Source organism: Pholis gunnellus, assembly GCF_910591455.1.
Source record: "Pholis gunnellus genome assembly, chromosome: 6".
Lineage (NCBI taxonomy): Eukaryota > Metazoa > Chordata > Actinopteri > Perciformes > Pholidae > Pholis > Pholis gunnellus.
Window position 1 is genome coordinate 7,050,706 of NC_136532.1, and position 18,723 is coordinate 7,069,428.

At 43.6% G+C, this 18,723-nt stretch overlaps 1 protein-coding gene across 1 annotated transcript in view; it reads left to right on the plus strand.

Moving 5' to 3' along the window:
* Positions 1-735: 735 nt before the first annotated feature.
* The window catches only part of sh2b3 (SH2B adaptor protein 3), a 48,107-nt gene continuing 30,119 nt past the window's right edge, over positions 736-18,723 (plus strand). Inside the window, exons 1-2 of the mRNA XM_079161975.1 lie at positions 736-1,001; positions 16,210-17,415. Of these exons, the coding sequence (XP_079018101.1) occupies positions 16,240-17,415 (1,176 nt within the window). The 5' untranslated portion in view covers positions 736-1,001; positions 16,210-16,239. The remainder of the gene's footprint in view (positions 1,002-16,209; positions 17,416-18,723) is intronic.

Here is an 18,723-nt window from a genome sequence, read left to right on the forward strand (position 1 = left end):
ATCTACTCAAGTACTTCACTGAAGTACAGTTTCGGGGTATTTGTAATTTTTTTTTTTTTTCATTTTAATCCACTTTATACTCTTACTCCACTACATTTTTTAAAGCCAATATTGTACTTTTTACCTCACTACTTATATACAGTATATACTTGCAGATACAGATTGTTAATACAAAATATTTAGCTTGAATTATGATGTATTATTACAGGGTAAACTACTGACGAATATACAAACTAAAAATAATTAGCCCCACCTTTTACAAGCTACAACATAAGTGATGTGTACACACCAATGCATATCTAATTATGATCCAGTAATGTAATGCACATTATTCTGACATGGACCATTCTGCATAATGAGACATTTTATTTTGGTAGGCCATTTTAAGAACTTGTGCTTTTACTTATGTGAGATTTTGAATACAAGGCTTTTTACTGATTTTTTTTTATTGTGCTATTGCTAGGTCTACTTTTAGAATATCTAAATACTTCCTCCACCAGAGGTCGTTTGTGCACAGAGGACCGGGCCCCCTAGTGGGTTATTCAAGCCTTGGTCACTGGTGCTTGTTGCTTATTTAACGCGGGCAAGCGTGCATCTCTTATTTTGAAAAGAAACAGAGTCGGAAGCGTTATCGTGAATTTACTCCGACTTGGCACGAGCTTGACACAGCCGGACCGCGGCACATTTTTTTTTTTGACAGCGGAAATGAGGAGTCGCCACTTTTTTACGCGTCAAGTCCGTGGCTGAAAGTTTTCTTTCCTCTTTTTTTTTTTGTTTTGTTTGCTGAGGAGGAACCGTCGCGTGCACACTCACTATGAGAGAGAAAGCGAGCCGACTTTTTAACATGCAGCTTTTCACCCGACGTCCAGTTTCCTGTTGCTCCTCAACGACGTCGTTTTGAGTTACTTTAGATGCTTCTCAACACATTTCCGTTATGCGAAGTCCAACTTGTTGGTTAGTCGTCGTGCTGCGGAGGGTGCCCGTCCGAGATAACGGAGAACGTGAGTATGTTTTGAGGACTATCAGCTTCCATTACCGTCTCTTCTTAAAGTGCCTTTACCACCACTAAACTCTTAACCACATGGGGGATAATCCCAAAAAATGAAGAACCGCACACAGCAGTGTGGACATATTTAGCTTCCGTCCAAAATGTGCACTTTTTCCTTCACCAATAATCGTCGAAAAGAGGGGCTCGTTTTAAATTTAAAGGGCTCTGCCTCTCTTCGGCTCTGGGCCGAGGGTCCTGGCGCAGACTTTTTAGCCCCCAAAAAAGAGTTTTGTACTAGAAATAGAGTCCTGTCAGACCGCCGAGCAGGGTTTAGTTTCTATGAGCCGCTTGGCGTCACATCAGCAGGGATAGCTGGCACAAAAGATGATTACAACACGTGTTACAACAAGTTTTTGTGACATTTTCAACATAATTTGATGCAAATGTATATGCGATAGTGTCCATGATGCCTATAACCTATTATGATGCATGTTAAAAGGTCGAACATTAAAAAAGGACACTTAACTGTCCAACCAATTAAAAACCAACACATTAATAGTGTGCACTTGAAATGGGAACACACTTCATTGTGTGTTGCTTGAGCGTGAGTGTGCGCGTGCTCAGGTCAGTGGTCACCCCTCATGACTGCAGGATGGAGAACAAGAGGAAGTGGGGAGCACTGACTGTTTCACAATCCAGTGTAGTGTAGTGTAGCACTAAATGAACACAGTAAATGATGTGTGTGTGTGTGTGTGTGTGTGTGTGTGTGTGTGTGTGTGTGTGTGTGTGTGTGTGTGTGTGTGTGTGTGTGTGTGTGTGTGTGTGTGTGTGCGTGTGCGCGTGTGTGTGTGTGGATGAAGACGGATTTGTGTACAGGAGGATATTCCTTCAAAGTAAGAGGCCTCTGCCTCTGTTTGCTTCGACATTCTGATGCAACAGGTGTGAAGTTGTGGTGGTTTCCAAACTTTTCTGACCAAAATAGTAGTTGAACAGTGAGTAGGAACACTGGCTATTGATACAATCTTCCAATCCTTTTGAAGTGTTGTACTTAAATACACATTTTAGGCACTTTACTTTGACTATTTTCCAGTTTATGCCGCTTTATATTTCCACTCCATAATAAGCCCCACCGTGACCGCCTGAAACATTAGAGTTCTGCTTACACGTTAATGCATCAATAATAATAATGATGATAATATAACTCTTTTAAAAGTCACAAAGTACTCACAATGAGGAATAGCAAGTACATTTAGCTGATAATACTTATTTATGTAAACATTTTGACTGCTGGACTTGTAAAAGCATGTTTTATACACTGTTACTTTTACGTAAGTAAATCTGGGCGCTACTTCCACCACATATCACGATGTCCATACACAGTGTCTCCCAAAGGCCTAAATGATACTTGGGGAGGGCGTCCTCCATCTGCCGGCCTGTTTCCATTACAATAATACAACAGGCCGAGAGAGCCAGAGCGGTGTCAAAAATGATAAATCCGATGTTAGCTGACTGACTAGCATGGCTAACCGTTGGACGAGCTCTGGTTTTGTAACACTGGTACCAGTTCTTTGGGCTGCTGTACGTACAGTGTTGTACTGTTGGTTTGACTGTTTCTCTTATTATGAACAAGAGCAGATATTAATGTACAGTACACATATGCTTTTACTTCAGATATGTTTTGGGAATAGACCCCAAACTGAATTCATTAATCACTGCTATTGTTAAAATGTGTAAAAATATATTTGGGCAGCCAGTTATTAGACTTTGGTGGACCATACATATTGTGATATAGTACAATATTTACTGATAAAATAATGATGAAGGAATGTCCTGTATCGTATTGCCAGGCCTTCTTTGAATTGTATGTCATCTAAGATGTATGAAAACACATTTTCAGGCTACATATTTATATTTGCAGTACTTCCAGAACCTGCTGAGGTCTACACATCGTTGATTCTGTCCTTTTTTTAAATGCGACAGTTATCACACCTTGAGTCACTGAAGCACAAGAAACGTGCCTCTAGGGTGGGGAAGTATCGCCCGCTCGACTGCTCATAATATTTTCCACGGCAGACGGCCTGAAGTCTGTCAACCGCACAGAAAGGTTGACTATATAATTTAAAGGTTTGGCGCAGTTCCAGATCTGTAATTGGCGTTAACAGCTGCAAACGCTTCTGATGAATTTCAGAAAAAAAGGTGTTTTGTAAATTACTTCCCCACAGACTTCCTTTCGTCTCGGACAGTTGCATATTTTGGGTCCGTCTTCACTTCTCTTTTGCTCAGTGTGGTGTGGGCAAGAGAAGGTCTAACACGGCTACATTCATACGGTAAAGCCTAATGACTGCAACCGGACAATGTTGATCAGAATCATTTTACGACCTCTCAGGTCTGATGACCACATGAATACAAAATCCGACTTTACATTTTCAGCGTTGAAAAATCTTGGACTCTCCCCTCAACATGACTTTTAATGAGATTTTCCGCGACACGATTACTCGGTCGGGGATTTTGTCCACCGCAACACAATATTGTCTGGGTTTCTCTGAGGCTTCTTTCCTTGAAAAAAAACTAAAACCTGTAGCTTCTTGGAAATGAGACATTCTTGAAGCATTGTGCACATTTGTCCTGCGTGCGTGTGTCGATGCGGTCATAGAAGTGAAGTGCAAAAAGCAGTAGTGGACTCTGCAGTGGGCTGTCGGCCACGCACCAGACAATGTCAATGAGATGAGCTCTTCTGTTCTTCACTCACGGGTTCCAAGAAATCCACCGAGACCACGAGAGAGGTCTGACCCACGGCGGCCCTGTGGGGAGAGGAGAGGACTGAATGGGAATGAGGAAGAGGGAATGAGGAAGAGGGGGAACCGTGGGAGATAAATTGGCTGACAGGCAGGAGTAGGAATCTGCGAAATAGAATGACACAGGCGGACACACTCATGCGTGCCAGTGTGTGTTATTTTCCAAAGCAGCAATAATTAGAGACTGTGTGTGTATTTGCCTGTGTTTACCCCCCCCCCCCCCCCCAATGCGCCCCGGCTCTTGTTGTTGGAAGAATGTTGATTATAGGCCAGATTTAGCTGCAGCAGTGCGGGGATGTAGCTTAAAACATGTGTGCTTTTAGGCTCTGCAGTTGCAATTCGTTAATGGATTTGTGTGTGTGTGTGTGTGTGTGTGTGTGTGTGTGTGTGTGTGTGTGTGTGTGTGTGTGTGTGTGTGTGTGTGTGTGTGTGTGTGTGTGTGTGTGTGTGTGTGTGTGTGTGTGTGTGTGTGTGTGTGTGTGTGTGTACACAGAGTTAGGATATAGGATGGGGTCAAGAGTTTGGCTTTTGTCAAGCTTAAGAAAAGAAACACACCAGGAATGTTTGCTTTTTTTTAGTCATGACAAGTTTCAAAAGTGCATACAACGATGAGTCCTTTCATGTTGTTGCTTATCAGCAGCTATATTGATGAAAGATTCATTGTTTCAGTTGTTTTTTGAGCAAAAAAGCTAAATATACTTCTCAAATATGAGGATGTGTTGCAATTCTGTGTCAAATGTGGCAATAAATAAAAAATCATTTGCACACTGGAGACGGCATCGTGGTCCTTTGAGAAACGTTTTTTATTTTTTCACTTAAAAAAAAAAAGAAGATCTTTCATAAAGCAAACAATGAATCAATTGAGAAAGCAATCAGCAGACCGCTAGATAATCATCGTTAGTTGCAGCCCTACAGTACCAACATGTAAATAGTTCTTTTTGTGTTTGTTCCTCTGCGTGTTTCATGTCTAAGTTGAAGTGAAACGAGGAACACACTTTCTCACAAAACACACAATCTGCATCGTGTCGCGTTCACTTCCAACACAAGCAGTTTGCCGTCACTCGCAGAGATGAAAACGGGATTGTTGGGGGAAACTAAGACCCAATATTCCAATGTGGAAACGTTTGTAACTCCTGAATTAGCCTTCCGAGAAGTCAGATGGCTGCAGATGATCTGCAGTCCATGTGAAGGAGTCGGTTACCTCTCTCACACACACACACACACACACACACACACACACACACACACACACACACACGCCACACTACTATCATGCGTCTTCACAGTGAATGAGAAACGCATCTCGAGTAGGGATGACTCATTCATAAAGTGCCCGTGGATTTCAGCCAGAGATTTCTGTCGTGCTCTCCCCGGCTGGAACGTTTGAGTCTTGCATGCTTGAATTGGCGGAGTTGGGATTGATTTGTCTCAGCCAGAGTTGTGAATGATGGATTGTTGTTTTCGGCTTTTTGAGAAACCCAGCCGGCGTTTTAAGGGTTCCAGTAAGAAGTTGAGGTCAGCTTTTATTTTCGTGGCTTAGTAGCCGAGGAACACACTTAAACTGTTTAGTTATTCAGTGTGCGAGTATTTAACGCTCTGTAGTATGTGCAGTCAGTCAGCGTTTATTTTGTTAGGCTCACTGTGTGTGTGTGTGTGTGTGTGTGTGTGTGTGTGTGTGTGTGTGTGTGTGTGTGTGTGTGTGTGTGTGTGTGTGTGTGTGTGTGTGTGTGTGTGTGTGTGTGTGGTGGAGTTTCTGTGCACGTATCCAGTTTTTCTTCATTTTAACAGTGTGCACTGTATAGTGAAGGATAATACTTAAACAATATTCATTTTTGATATCAGAATTTGTGCCTTTTTTTAAAATCAACAAATGCTTTTCAAATGTAAGGAAACCATAACAATGCTGTAATGACCCCTTCTTCATCTTATTGTACTCTGTAATGATTGTTTTAAATAGCAATGAAACAAACGCTTTGAATTATTGTGTGTAAAGGTCAAATAACTGAAAAGTCAAATGTATTGCAGCTTTTTTCTCTTTTATATCATTGGAAAAGGATATTTTGGCTATTTGTCAAACAACATGACACATTTGAAGATGGCACCTTGTTTTCTCTAAAAAAAAAAGATATTTTCACTGTTTTCTGACAAACCGATGAAAGTAGAAAGTAATCTGCAAATCCACTCATCTTTCAATGCAGCCCCATTGAGCAACAGAGCTGTCTGTAATCTATGACTTCACCTTTAGTTTCACCTGGATTGGGCATCATTAGTCAGATCTGTTATATAATAATGTTGATCAGACGTTAAGATATTTTGGTTTTCATTTTAGATTTTGAAAACCTGTAATAAAACGCTCATAAACCACTTCACCAAATCACATTAACACTAGTTTAACTCTTTACGGTGCAACTCTACAGTTAACATCACATCACTATTGAGCACCGAGTGATTTTGCCTCTTAGCCCAGAACCTCAGTGTTTCTTTTTTTTTTACATGTTAGCATAATGATTCGACAAAACACAGGAAGGAAAAAAAGGCATTCCATGTTGTTTGTGAGGCCTGCTGGTCGTTACTGACCTCATTCCCTTAGTCTCCCCTCCTCACACATCACTTCTATCCACGCAGCCAAAGCCTAAAACCCAACTTCCCTCTTTTCAGTCCGTCTCTGGGAGACCTGTGTTTTAGTATTTCCTTGACATGCCGGGATCCGTCTGTGCAGGCTAATGACAGACTGCAGAGAGACGCTTTGTATTACTCATCGGTAGGTCGCCAGATAACTGAAAGGATGCTTGTTAGTGAAAACTTGTACTACTGGACACATAATCATCATACATACTGTTTTTATTTAAGTTCAGCCTCCTCGTTTGGTTCCTGTCTCGACCTGCCTCCCTCTGGCGGTTCCCAGGCCACAGGAAATGAGCAGAAAGCGACCGGGCTTTATTTCTGTGCGTCTCAAGAATAGCGGCATTGTGTTGTGTTGGGAGTCTGCATTGTTGTGGGGAAAGTAGAGAGAATTCTCTAAACAAAACAAAACTTTGTGTACCCGGCAGTATTTTGCCTGGATACATTTGCAATACAAAAGATAAGCCTTCACTAGTTCCTAGCAGTTACTGCCTCTCTTTCATTAATGATAAAAGAATAGTGATACTTATTTGGATGTGATTTAGAAAAATGTCTTCAGTTTCCCAAAGCCAAATAAGGGTGTTAACACTGCGAACTCATCCCCGTAGCTTTGTTTATGTTGTGTGTCAATATTTTTTCTTTTTACTTCTGAGTAACATCCAATATTTACTTCTCATTCAATGCCAGAATGCCAAGTATTTTAGCTCTTACGCAGGCCTTACACACATACAAATGTCTTTGTGATACCAACTGTGTGCATTTAGAACAAGCCCATGTTTATGCTTTGCTTGATGGTCTGTATTTGAAGTCGGCTCTGGCTGTGATGTGGCTGCAGGCTCCCCTCCCTCTTGGTTCACCCCACATCAGCTGATGCTCTCCCCGGGCTGCGGGAAGTTAAAGCCGAGGGTTATCTCATGTTTCAGCGCTACTTCCTCCTTCACAATATGTTCTTCAATTATGTAAGCCGCGCGTTTCGCTTTCTGCTCCGGTCGTTATCAAAGCCCCTTTTTTTCCACATCTCTCTTCACACAAACAGGAACCCCGAGACTCGACCGATCCCATCCCTGCAGCTGCACATCCCTTCTCATGTGGGCCTTCTGCTTTTATGCAGCCCATCAATCGGGCGGAAAATAAATAAATTAAAGCGCTTTTGTGCTGGGGATGATAAAATGTCACATGGTGTCCGCTCACCTTAACCGGTGTGTTGGCTAACGGAGGAACAGGCTGTAACGCCTCTCATAACAATATTGAACTGTTTTGGTGGGAATGCCTGGCCTTTTTCTGTTCCGATAACAACTTGCATAATAGTTGCTCATCGTTGCCGCTCTTGTATCTCGCTGAAACTTCATGAAGGTTCATGTAAGGCGAGGAGCGAATAGAGCTCCATAGATCTTATAATAGATCCTACAGTCGTGATTTGGCTTCCACTGCTAGTTAAACTGAAATTTGCTCAGTTTTTTCTACGTTTTTGCTGGATGAATTGATTATTGTGATGGATAATCTCGACCTCGGTGTCGCTACCTTGGGCATTGCGTGCCACTTGTGTTCTACCGCTTTCTGCCAAACAACACACACGCGCCCACCGCATCGCCACGCTGGAGGCGGTCTCCTCTCGGATAGCTCGGGGGTTCAATAAAGAGGGCCAAAGGTGATCGGCTCACTGGGCCGCCTTGTCTGCATCCTCGTTGTAGCAAAATCGGGTTTGAGAGAGTAGTGTACTTATGCATTGCATGGACGTATTTTACAAAACCAAAATCTGCTCATAACTTAATATAAAAAGACTGAGGCTGAGAGGGACAGCTTAAGTTAACTTTTGATTATTCTCTATAGAGCCTGTCTGTCAGAAAAGGCATTACTGTGTCCATTCCCTTAGCCTATATGGCTGCATACAGTTTATAATCTGTGTTTAAAACACTGATGGCTCTGTTTCTCTCCTTTGGTATGATATGAATTACACACAAAGGAGTTACAGTCACATAATATCTTAAGTACCTGCTGTTGTGCTTTGATATTCCGGGACGTTTTCCAGCCCTAATGTAAGAGTGTATTTTGGTGTGTGTGTGTGTGTGTGTGTGTGTGTGTACAGTGTCTGTGCATGTGTGCGCTGGTCGCTGCTTGCCAGGGCATGGCTTCCTGTTGCTGTGATCGCTGCCCAGAGATCCCTCTTTAGCTTTGCCACCTGGAGCCGACGCCATCGCCGCTCCTCTCGCCTTTCTCCCGCTCCGTCCTCCTCACTTCCTGCCTTGCCTTCTCATTATGCCCTCATCTCGCTTTCTGTCTGTCCATGTGACCCTTTGTTTCTCCGTCTCCTCCTCTTCCTTTTCATGTTTTGACTCCCTCACTACTTACAGCCTCCTCCTCTCTCTCTCTCTCTTTTCTTAATAAGCCCCCCACTCCCACACTCTCCCCCTGCTTTGTAACTGTATCCCCAGCTCTGTGATTCATTCAATGATTCAGAGAATGAAAATTCAAAGGTGGTAACAAAATCTGTTTTTCATTCCAGACCTTGTGATGCACATGTTTCTTTCCAATTTATTTATTTTTTTTCCACTCGAGTTTTACTGGAAAAACTGGAGTGTTTGATGTCCCAGAGAGCCTTGATGCCATGCAGACTAATTTGGTTGTAAGCAATAGATTGGATCCGGCTGATCTCGGTAATAAGGCCAGGGCTATCTAAAGGTCAGAAGGATGTGGCTCGCTGTAAATTGCATTTCATATAATGAGTATGACAATTAGGAGCTCATCCTATTTTTAAACAACCAAACGCTGCATGGAGGTGTACATATGCACACATTAGTTAGTCACATGTGTGTGGGTTTGAAAAATAAGATGCGTATGCATGTTTGAGTATGCCGATTAAAACATGTCATGCATAGTTTTCTGCTTTTAAGACTCGAGGTTGTATTTATTGCTCGCTGCTTTGTTAGTTGAAGTTGGAGAGCAGCAGGGCATTTTTGTTTGTTAATCAATTCATCGTTTGGGCTGTTGTCATGTGATGTTTTACAGACCAATGTGACATTTTTATATTTCTTTAAAAACAAAAAAAAAAGGAGTTTAGTCCAACTCCAGGAGCAACATGGTGGAAGTGATTCTTTAACCAATCAGGATTACAGCGCAAAGTTGTATTTTGAAGTGAGTAAGTCACAGAAGCGACAACTTCCCTAACATCCACAGCGAGAGCACATTAGGGCTGTAACTAAAACTATCTTTGTTACTGATCAATCTACTGATTATCTCCAATAACCATCAGAAAATTGTGAAAACTGTCCGTCACAGCTTCACAGAGGCCAAGATGAGATCTTCAAATAGCATTTTTTTTGGTCCGACTAACGACATAAAAACCATCATCACCATTTTGGGTTGTCTTTTCCATTGATAGCCAACCAGTGATCCAAAACCACTTTTACACCGGCTTCATGTAGCACGGTATGAATACATGACCTGAAAGACACCTCTTTTTGCGTGTGCGTGTGTGTGTGTGTGTGTGTGTGTGTGTGTGTGTGTGTGTGTGTGTGTGTGTGTGTGTGTGTGTGTGTGTGTGTGTGTGTGTGTGTGTGTGTGTGTGCGTGTGCGTGTGTGTGTGTCCATTGCATCAAAGAAGAGCTGCTCCCAGCTGGGGACAACACAGTGGTGTGTGAGAGCTGATACCAAGCTCTTGAGATATAAATAGGACCTCCCTGCAACAAGGCTCCCACCAGCCGCACTGATAATTCTGTGCGATGTGTAAGCCTCAGTCAATGTGTGTCTTTGTAGATTTATATTTCTTGGTTTTGCACAGAAATGAATGCCATCGCTCTTATTTTTTTTTTTAATCTTAACGTTGTGGTGGTTATGTTTGTGTTGGTCTTGGCAGTGTGTGTGTGTGTGTGTGTGTGTGTGTGTATTTCAAAAGACGATGCTGGTTTTAAGGAATTAGCATCTTGGCTCTGCTCCCAATAGGCCAAAGCCAGGACCCCGCTTACCAGCCACCACAGAAATACTGCCGGCTCCTCCGTGTTCGGCCTTTAGCGCGAACGACATCACATCCCCCAACGTGTCCAGAGGTTGATCCAAGGTTGTGTTAAAAATCAACTCGGTGAGCGGACACGAGTCATGAGGTTACTCGCGCTGACGGGATCAATTCACGTGTCTTTCACGCATCCTGTTTCCTTCCTGCTCACTTAAAAATCAGCTTTAGGCAGTCTGTTACATTTTTAAAGTTTAGTTCCACTTCTGGTGTCAGGAGCAACGAAGTGTTGAGGTAAGAACTGTGGGACACATTTTTGTTATATTGTGTCCTGACTTTGTATAGGGCCGATGTTCATCTAGGTCTCAACATTGCCTCTTCAATCTGAGAAGCTGGAAGCAGTGAGCGTTTGGATTTTTTGCTTGGAAAAAGTAGTTGCTGATAAATCATCTGTTGATTGACCAATCGATTAATCGACAATTTGGTGGAACTCGTGTCAGAGGTGCAGATAAGGAGACGGAACTAGTCTTTGTGAATGTCAGCTGTCACAAGCTGCTGTCCTGGCAGGCTATTCATTTCTAGCAGCTGCTCGACTCGCTCTTCTCTCTAACAAAAGCAGATGACTACTTAAGTGTTGTAGATGTCACTGTCTCATTGCTGTAACAGGGGTTTGAGCTGCAGCCTCACACCAGTAGCATTTGTTTGGTTTCACTTTTTACATTTTTCATTCTAGCACACAAACCTGCGACCGATGTCGACATTAGTTGCTACAGAGATTTTTCAGGCTGCTTGTGGCATCGACGCTGCAGCAAAATGCTGTGCCAGATTTCTGTAAAGTGTGTGTGTGTGTGTGTGTGTGCGTGTGTGTGTGTGAAGAATGTAGTCATTGAGGAAGAGGATGGGGAAGAGGTGAGGAAGACGAAGAAACAAGGGAATTCAAGAACTTTGACTCTATTGTGCAGGAATGTTTTCAATTTGCAACTTAGTTGTGTTTGAATTGGCCTATTATGTCCGTCAGCCCCTGCTGAACGCTGTCTAGCAAAACAATAATATGATAACAAAGCGCCAAGTTGAGGTTAGAGGTCCTGGGTAAGAACAAAGAAAGGAGACACACAACTGTAGTAGTCTTTTTGTTTCCCCTCACAACGTGAACCTCATGGTATACGTAGAGGAAGCGCGACTCTGGAGATCCTCATAGTGGAGGATAGTGGTGTCACGGACCACTTGTGAACCGCGGATTAATTGAGTTGTTTTTTGTTTTTTTACAGTTTAATCATTATAGTGTGTAATAAAGTTGTACTGCTGCTGTTCCTTTTCAAGTAACAAGTCCCCGAATATCAATGCAGAGTGTCAGTGAACAGATAAAGCAGTAGTGTGTTCACGTGAACGGAGCGTGAAGCATTTAGCGGTGAGTCACGGCGAGCGGAGGAGCTTCAGAAGCTCCCGGCATCATTTAAGTCGCACATTTGGGAGCATTTTGTCTTCCCTGTAACTTATGACCGGATAAGGGTGGTGGACAAAAGCGTTACGGCATGTAGGCGTTGTTTAAAGAGAAAGACATACGACAACGGCTGACTGTGACGGTTCACTTCATCACGGCGGAGTGGTAGATTCATAGTCCGGTGCTGCAGACACGCCCCCTCTGTGAGAGTCACACAGACACACACCTGGTGCAGGTGCTGACAGAAGCAGCAGAGTGAAGCTAGACAGGCCCAATAGCAACATCCCAGTCACCACAGAAAGGTCTACCCTCTCCCCAGACAATGGAGATATTCTCATCTTCTTGAAAACAAATGTAGAGTTGTAGACCATTTCACAGTAATGGTAAACATTATTGTGTATTTGAATGACTTAACCTGACAGGAAGTAAACATTGACCCAAGTTGTTGCCGAGCAGTTCAGTTCAGTCTAAACCAGGGGTCTCAAACTCAAGGCCTGCGGGCAGAATCCAGCCCGCCACGTCATTTTATGTGCAGCAAAAAAAATAAAAATAATTAAAGGTTAGACTTGATAATACAAATATCCCCATAGTCGAAATGATGAGATAGAAGGTCAAAATGATGAGATACTTAAACACACAGTCATAGAAGCAGCTCTTCATAGGTTACTCTACATTTGACTTGGAAATGTATTGTGAGTACATTGAAGACGACTTTAAACGTGGCTTTACAACACATGAAATACGTCACGTGGGATTGTGCAAACGCATCCTCGAAAGGATTTTAAGCATTGAACAAAGTTATTGTAATAACTTGTGTTTGATATTTGTCTTTGCTATTTTCTTTAATAGTGTGATAGAGTAATGTGGGTTTCTTAACCCTAAATTAAAAGGAAATGTGCTTAAATATATTTTTACATTTATATACTGCATGTACAATATTTTTACACTTGAATAAACAATAATCAAATGCAGAGACAGTTATTTACCAATATGTTAGGAGTAGTTACATTTACACAGTCTTACATTTACAACCGGCCCTTTGATGATGCTGATGTGGCCCAGAGTGAAGATGAGTTTGAGACTCCTGGTCTAAACAGTGTAAGCTAGCTCACTGGCTGTTTCTTTCTTTCAATATTGATCAAAGGACGAGGGTCTCAACATACCTTATGTTGCACTTAAACTTAACAGAATTGAGGATTCTTGAATGTTTTATTTTTATTTATTTATTTCATTTTGTTTCAAATTGGACATCTTCAATATTTTTCTCTTCATGCAAGACTATAGCCCAAAGTTCTTTGCTTTAAGTGTTCTTGAAGTTCTTTAATTAATAAATGGATAGCAAAGTTATATTTGTCTCCTCCCCTTGCTGATCCGAACCGTGACTCAAGAACCGTGATCCGAACCGAACCGTGAGGTTTGTGATCCGTTGCACCCCTAGTGGAGGACAGAGGGGATGAAAAGAAAGGGAAAAGCATGGGAACGGAGCCGGCCGAGAGGAAATGTGTGTGTGTGCGTGATCTGTAGTCAGTCAGTCAGTCAGTGCTGAGTCATCGCTGGGCTGGCCGGGCAGATAGAAACGGGCTTCTGGGGGGGGGGCCCAGCTGGAGGGGCACAAGGGGGCACGCACTGAGCATGCTCTGAAAAGCACAGGAAGGGAATTGGTTGTTGTGACAGGACACATCCAGGAACTGTAGTGACGCAATATTTCACGGTGCCAGGTTTTCACTGACGCATGTGTCCCCCTGGTATGTTTGATGATACCAATGAAAAAAAAATGTAGCGGGCTCGTTGCGTGACACGATCGCACGAATTTGCGTCTCTCCTTCTCTGAATGTCGTCGTTTAGGACGCCGAGAGGAAGAGAGAGATGGCAGCCGAGAGATAACGAGACATGTTGCTCCATGTTTGGCCAGACCACAACCAGCCCCCCCCTCTTCTATTTCTTGTGGTTTTCTGTGATCTGTTGGACCACAGTCTTTGACTATGCCACACACACACACATGTAGGCACGCACACACTCATACTTCCTGTATTTAGAAAAGACCCTTCTGTGCTGCACTGGAGGCCGATGGTATGTACGTATGCCACATGTTGTACTTTGAGAATCATAAGACTCTTGTTAACTCTACTGCTGCTGTTATTTAACTGTTGCTCTTTTAGGGGAAGCATGGGTAAAAACATCTGTGTAGAAATGGTCTACACTTCTCATATAATGCACGGTGGGATATTTTAAAAAGATCCTCGGCTTCGTTAGACATCAAGTGTTTCACGATGAGAAACCATCAGCTTTTTGTTGTTTTACGCAACAAAATCCCATCATGCTGTAGGTTGAAATCGGGCAGAATTATTTCGTAAAGACACCTGTTGATAAAACTTCATTTAAGAACATACAGCGGTCGTTGTGTTTTGCTACATGACAGCCGTGTAAACGTCTCGCAACTCTGCGGCTGATTATATAATGTTGTATCATCCACGGGCTGTCTGCATAAACCAAGAAGCTCTGCTGTTGCATCAGCTAGGGCCCGTTGTGGTTCTTTGAAAATCATCGGTGACTATGGGTTGAGCGTACTCGGGGGGTCAGCCAGGAAAACACACGATGAAGGGCAGCGGTAGGGCTCTCGTCTGTCTCATTGAATGCTTAGGAATGCATCCTGTTTCCTCTTTTCTGTGGTTAACTCCAAAACCACTGCTTCATTTCTCTGTAATTAAGAAAGGTTAGTGAACTATGGTGGATAGTCGAGGGCCTGTGCACTGCAGAAGAACTGTTGAATGTTGTTGATTTTTCTGATGATGGCAAAGTGGTGCTTTGACACTAAAATGAGGATGTTTTTATGTGGCCATTGAGGGAATAATGTCCATATTATATTGAGCAAAACCTACAGGTACATACAAAAGAAAGGAAAGCCTACTGAGACGAAACTAATCAGCATTCAGCGTGTCCGTATGCAGCAACAGAAGCAGAGAAGTGAAACAAAGCTCAGAACAGAGAATAAGAAGTGACAGAGGCCAAGCGGTCCAAGGCCGCCCAAGCACCACCACCACCTCAATGTAGGCAAAGACAACCCCCCCCCCCCTCCCCCCAAAATAGAAAAATAGATGCCGAATATATAATCGCAGGCAGTGTCCATGCTTTGATTCCTGGAGGCCAGGATCTTTGTTGCATGTCATCCCTCCGCTCGCGCTCTCTCCCTTCATTTCATTTTACAGTCGGCTCTCAAAGAAATGGCCACTAAAGAATGTAGCAGTCAGAAACAATGTGTGACATTTTGGCAGTCAGCACGCAGTTAAACCGAACTGCCAGTTGGACGGAGAAGATGATCATCAAAAAACCATTTGTAAGCAGTTATGTCCTTCACGAGCAGCAGAGTTTGTTTTTTTAGGGGTAAACAAGCGTGTTGTATCATCACCTGCTGCTTATGGAGTGAGAGCATGATCCGACCATAACGACGTCTAATGCACACTGTGGTACCAGCTTCATGGTCATGTTGAGGAGAAAAGTATAGATCATAGATTATTGGTTAAACGTTCTTAATCCTTTTTTTTAAAATCGAAGCCGCTCTTTGGGGACTTAAGAAACAGACGATTTGAGGGAGAAACTGTCGTGTGGAGTCAAGTGATCACAGTCCATGTTATAACCCTGACATGGCTTCAAAAACAGGAAACAGGTCACAAACACACGGATGGCCAAGCAGGCAGTGTGGTTGATTGAGACATTTTCGAACCATACTTCCTCAAGACGGGGCTTCATTCAGTGTCTGTCCAAAGGACCTAATGCTGTTTTCATTCATTTCAAATACTTCAGTCTCCGTCCTCCATATCGGTGTAATTTGGAAGTGATTTGTCATTTGTATTATCTCTCCTCATTTTCTTAGTTCTCTTACAGACAGTTGTCCGTTAATATATATGCACTTATGGTGTTTTTGCTCTTTATTCAATTGACTGTTTCTCCACAAATTGAACGGTTACCAATTGTCCTTTGAGTGAACTGCGGCCGTCCTTATCTATTCAGATATTCTCTGACTGGTTGATTGCCAGAGATTCTTTGCAAGCCCACGTAATCCAATTTTGGCTGTTTGCGATTGAGCACAGATAAAAATCTGACTTTTGGCTGTCCTTACTTTGTGTTTGAACTGTTTCAAACTTTCTAGTAGTTCAAAGAAATGCTCAGACTGTTTAGCCAGTGCTCCAGTTCTTGCACAACACTCTGCATTATCTTGATTTGCCTCTAATTGCATTTCCATATCTCTCCTTTTGTTTGTCCCTCAATCATCTTTTTTTCTGCTTCTTTGCTCTCCACCGTCCATCCCTCCACTCTTGTCTCCAAATCAACCCCTTGACCCCCGCCTCCTCTCCCACCATCCATTTCTCATTTCCTCTTCCCCTTTTTCTATCTCTCTTCAACCTTCTTTGTCTAGCAGCAGTGATTCTCAGCCGCTCTGGTTACTGCAATGAATGGTAACACTATCCATCCAGCCAACACCACCACCACCACCACAGCAGCAGCAGGGGGAGGCGGCCCAGGCGTGGCGGCGCTCCCGAGAGGCTGGAGGGAATTCTGCGAACTGCACGCCATCGCCACAGCCCGGCAGCTGGCCGGACACTACCGGAGCTTCGCCAGAGAGCGGCCGCAACATGACGCGCTCCCACCGGAGACCTTCTCCAAGCAGTTCACCGACCTCTTCCAGCAGCACTTCTGCTGCGAGTTCGACAAAGATGGCCCTCTGCTCGGTCAGAGCACATGCTCCAGTTCTTCCGGTAGCGCGCCAGTGGCCCCTCCTCTCCAACCGCAGGCCGTGATCGGTCGATTGCGGATCCCGTCTTCGTCCGGGGTGCAGGACTACCGTGAGGCGGGCCGGCCAAGTGGAGGAGCTGCTCTGTTCGCTGTGGTGTCACCAAAAGTGGAGCCGGCGGCGGTGAGTCAGGAACGAGAGCAGCCGCTGCGGTGCGCCGCGGGTAACTCCTTATCAGGTCAACCGGTGGTGCTCAGAGGGCCAAATCGTAGCACAGGCAGCGGGTCGCTGCTGATTCGCAGCCGGAGCAACGAGGAGATCTCTGGCACCGACCGGCGTCAGGTGTCCGAACGGTACTCCTCGGACTCCTCGGCCTCCAACCCCGCACACGCTGACATCACACACTTCTCCGTCAGACAAATCCGGCAGACCGTAAGACGGCTTCTTAAGAAACGGCCCAGCCCCCCCTCATCCCAGGACCTGGCTCCTAGCACCACCGCCACCAATCCCCCAAATAATGATGACAGAGTGGGCGGGATTTCCTCCACAAACGAGGAAGTGTCTTCCTCTTCCTCCCGCTCCTCCTCTTGTCCGAACTCTGAAGCCTTGCCCCCGGCCTCTTCACACATGTCTATGGCTGGAGTAGCCTCTCACTTCCGGAATCGCTTAAGTTGGTTACGCAGCGGAAGCATGAGGCAGAAGAGGTCAGAGGTGAGCGGCTGCTGTAAAGAGGGCCAACTGAGGTACTTGCTGGTGGAAGACGCCATCTCGGACACTCAGCCCCGCTGGCAACGCTGCCGCCTGCTGGTCAGGAGGATCAGGGACGCGCAAGTAGCAGGAAGAGGAAGAGGAGGAGCAGAGAGGTACCAGTTGGAGCTCTATGATCCCCCAAAGGTAGAAACTTTGGCTCATGCTTACATTTATTCACACATATATCTTATTCAAACCAAGCAATTATTAGAAACATGTACACACTGCGGGTGTAATAGAGGTGACGCACTATAAGTCCATCATATATGTTTGATTGACCACACTTGAAATGCACACTACCATGTGATAACTTATAAATGGGGTCTAAAAAGGCTGCACATTGGTCACCCAGGGAGGAGAGTTCAGTTCAGTGATGGCTTAAATACATGTTGCATACATATAAATGTCTGTGAGTATTGCTGTCGCTCTTCAAGTTTGTTTCGGTCGTTACATGTGTAGCATTAGCAGTTGGCTGCACGTGCTACCATACTCTCATTCTTAGTTTGGTTGATAAGAAGTGTTTTATAACATCAAATGGTAAATGCTTCACTGGTTTCAGCATTTTGGAACACGGTACATTTTCTGTGAGACTCTGCTTCATGCTAAACACCTTCAGGAGTTTGTGATGGCAGGCAGGCGTCAGTAAAAGACACTTGTATGATATTTGAGATAATGTACATGACATTATAATATCAAAAATAGTATCACGACCATGCTCGGACAATTTTTCCAAGAAATAGGGCCTCCACATAAATCTACGTTAGTCGTGTTTTAGCACCGACCTCATAGTTAATGCACAGACATTAGAGAGGTATCTTATTATTATTATTATTATGCTATTATTATTTTTAATAGAACAGTGGCATCTTCTCATGTAACTGTATAATAAGCAAAGCAAAAGTCATTTTGCACTGCAGCAACATTTGTTTTTTCTTGTCCAACTGTGGCTGCTGTATTTTTAAAAGGTTTTTCAGTATTGAAATTAAGGAGAGGGTCAAAGCAAGTCCCTATGAGCCTCATTATCACGTTTATGACTAATACATCTGCGAATTAGTACGATTTCCAAACGTAATGTCATATTTACAACAATAATGTTTTTTTATCTTGTTATTACTTATTTGTTTGTTTTATTTGTAGCATGCAGGTGTGTGTAACTGCAGGTGTGTGTAGGAGACAATTCCTCGGTTCCTGTTCTTGGTAGAGCAGGTGTCTGCTTCACCAGGACTGTGTTTCACAAGAATGTGCGTTTGCAGTTCTTGCAAATGTTTGTAGAGCTTTTTCTCAGAAATCTACACGCCACTGAACCATTAAACAGCTGGCAGGTTCCTCGGCTTGTGTTTCATATCTGTTGAAGACGGATACTTCTGTAGATCTGTTTGTTTTTCATCAATAAGATGGAAACGCACAGAAGCCTTTTTAAAGGGCCGGTTAATGTCAGGCTGTGCCACAAAT